Consider the following 2,703-nt stretch of genomic DNA (forward strand, 5'->3'; position numbering starts at 1 on the left):
TTGTTCGACCAAAGGTAGGATTAATGTAAATGTTATAATGGGTTTACTTTGGTGTTCCCAGGGTTACACTTGGTTCAGCCCTCCCCTTAAGAAAGCTGTTTTCTTGTGGGTGCGAGGGCGCAAGGCGTGAGTAAGCAATGGCTCACTTTGACCAAGGCGAGAGTAGAATCGTGAACATGGGTTCACAGAGTTTATGTAAACACTGAATAATGTCTAAAAAATATATAAAAATCAGGCACACATCAAAACCTGTAAAACGCATGTATACAATTATAAACAGCTGGTGTGTGCAACCGTATATCTGACTAGACCTATAGAGTCTGTCTTGGTGTTAAACACACATTACTCAATAAATTGCCTTTTTCCTATCGTCGATGTTTTGTTGAGTATGGGCCTGTCTCTTTGTTCTTGTCTATCCATTGTAAACGAGCTATTTCGACTCTACTGGATTCTGGATGGGACATTTGAGAAATCCTGTGTAGTTTGCTCATCTGAGAAGTGCTCTCTGAGTGGACAATTACACCATCAGCTACGAAGATGTGCGCTGGATGGACATTCAGGGCCCCTGTGTGAAATTGCGCAATAATGCTTGTCGGCTACTACATGTTTCTTGAATTAAGCAAATAGAGTATTTTCATTCGAGTCTATACGTCACCTTGTAGGAGTGATAACATGTAACCTCCCTGTTCTCCAAAAATTGACAAAAGGGGCGTGGTAAGTAAACTATTTAACTGCGACAAGTGAAGTCTGATGACATTGGCTACATTTCACAGCGAACACGATGGAAACTGCTTTACCAAGATCAAAACGAAGGGTAAAAATAAAAATAAATTAGCATTTAAAAGAAATACTTGCGTAACCCTTGGTGAACATTTAGGCACTTTATAGGCTGTATTATTTTCAAATGTGTGATTAAATTTTCAATGGCATCATCATTGAAACACATATGATGTGCAATGTGTCTGATTTTGATGGTGCTTTCAATAACTGGCAACATTTAACAAATATTATTTCTACCAAGGTCCCCAAACCACTCATGGAGAAACGTCGGAGAGAACGTATCAACCACAGTTTGGAAACTTTACGCCGTTTGTTGTTGGAGAACACACGTAACGAGGTAAATTTAATTCATGCCTCCATTTTAATATGTCCAATTCTTTAGCCTGTGTAGTTGCGGCATGTCACTGAAATATATTTTTAACATGTGTGTATTTTATTGTTTTTTTAGAGGCTAAGCAACCCAAAGGTCGAAAAAGCAGAGATTCTGGAGAGTGTGGTTGAGTTTTTGAGGACTGAGCATGAGGGAGAACATACAAATCCGCCAATGAAGAGGGCTCTCTCCACGGAGGGAAGGGAGTCCCCCTGCAAGCGCAGGAAGAACTACCAGGAGGGCATGAGTTCATGCCTCCTGAGAGTCAGCCACTTCATCAACACCAAGAGCCAGGAACTAGAAGAGACCACTGATACAGACACCTCTGTTTCGGAGTCAGTGGGTCTCGCAATTCCTCCAACTCATGTGCAGTTTTGCCAATCTGCTGCCATTACTTCCAGCCAAGACCCTGAAGTCAAAACCGGAGAGCATTCGTTCCAGCACCTGCCCTCTCCCCACAGTCAGGTGTTTCAACACAGCCAAAACAAAGCCCCAGGTCTGTGCTGGCCAACCCAGAAGACTGGTCTCAGCCACAACCCCAGCAGCAGACATAGTCCCTCTTCAGAACACACAGAGCTCAGTGACTCTGTGTGGAGGCCTTGGCCTCAGTAATGACAGACAGCCTCTCTCAACCATCAGCTCAGTTTGCAGTTGTTTGACACCAGAGAGAGAGTTTGAAATAGCTGACACATTTCCAATCAAGCCCAGCAGGATAGGGGGGGATGATAGGTGGCAATGGAGTGGAGGTGTAAATATTGGGATAACTGAGGTCCTGACCATGGTAGTTGGTCAAACTTTATACCTTATTTGCTGTAGATTGTCTTTTTGGCAATGCATTGATCATGCTGTGATATTGTATGGAAATAGACATATTTCCACTCAGTTTTTGGTCTTTTACACATCTGTCTACTTTTGAGGCAAAGGACCACTTTTTTTGTACATTGTTTTTAAATGGCTTTTGTGTGTGTGTCCTGCTGTCAGGGTGTGCTCCAATACTGTTGAAATGTTTTTTTTTAATCTGTTACATAACTGTTGTGCACACATCTGGTTCATTTGGGGTTAAAACATTTTTGTGGAAAGACATTCTTATTTTGTATGATGGTGTGACATTGATGATCCAGTGTTTCGTCAAAATGAAAAGCGTTTACATCCTGTTTATGTTAAACATGGTACACGGTCATCTTTATTTTTATATTAAAAAGAACTGGACTTGGTATTTGAATGACTTCTGCTTTGTGTGAAATTTGTCTGCGCCACTTCCTGAATCACTAGTGACGCCTACTCTAAATGTAGCGTGAATGGCTTGTAGTTCAGAGTTGAGAACACTTTTCAGTTTTCTGGAGAGCAAGGCAACAACTAGACAGTTACCACATACTCATACCATGGATGGGAAGCCATAAGGTAACACTAGGGAAACACATTGAGATGCAGATAGGAAAGACCAATGCCAGTTCTGATAGGTACCGTCGTTTTTCATGTGCGATAGGACACATCAAGGATCATTCACAGCCTATCCATCACCAATGTATATGCAGGGGCACAATTTAAAGACT

The 2,703-nt window shown here is 41.8% G+C and overlaps 1 protein-coding gene across 1 annotated transcript; it reads left to right on the forward strand.

Annotated features, from left to right (window-relative positions):
* The first annotated feature begins 755 nt into the window (after positions 1-755).
* On the forward strand, positions 756-2,346 carry her5 (hairy-related 5). The gene is made up of 3 exons (XM_047022270.1): positions 756-814; positions 1,022-1,117; positions 1,229-2,346. Exons 1-3 carry the CDS (start codon positions 782-784, stop codon positions 1,760-1,762), a joined length of 663 nt encoding a protein of 220 aa, XP_046878226.1. The 5' UTR covers positions 756-781; the 3' UTR covers positions 1,763-2,346.
* The last annotated feature ends 357 nt before the right edge of the window (positions 2,347-2,703 follow it).

This window comes from Hypomesus transpacificus, chromosome 1 (genome assembly GCF_021917145.1).
Source record: "Hypomesus transpacificus isolate Combined female chromosome 1, fHypTra1, whole genome shotgun sequence".
Classification (NCBI taxonomy): domain Eukaryota; kingdom Metazoa; phylum Chordata; class Actinopteri; order Osmeriformes; family Osmeridae; genus Hypomesus; species Hypomesus transpacificus.

What these genes read in the sequence shown, in the direction of transcription:
- her5 (XM_047022270.1), top strand. Translation starts at nt 782, where the DNA reads ATGGAAACTGCTTTACCAAGATCAAAACGAAGG. An exon ending in TACCAAGATCAAAACGAAGG is followed by an intron (nt 815 to 1,021) that starts GTAAAAATAAAA and finishes ATTTCTACCAAG; the next exon opens with GTCCCCAAACCACTCATGGA. An exon ending in TGGAGAACACACGTAACGAG is followed by an intron (nt 1,118 to 1,228) that starts GTAAATTTAATT and finishes TTGTTTTTTTAG; the next exon opens with AGGCTAAGCAACCCAAAGGT.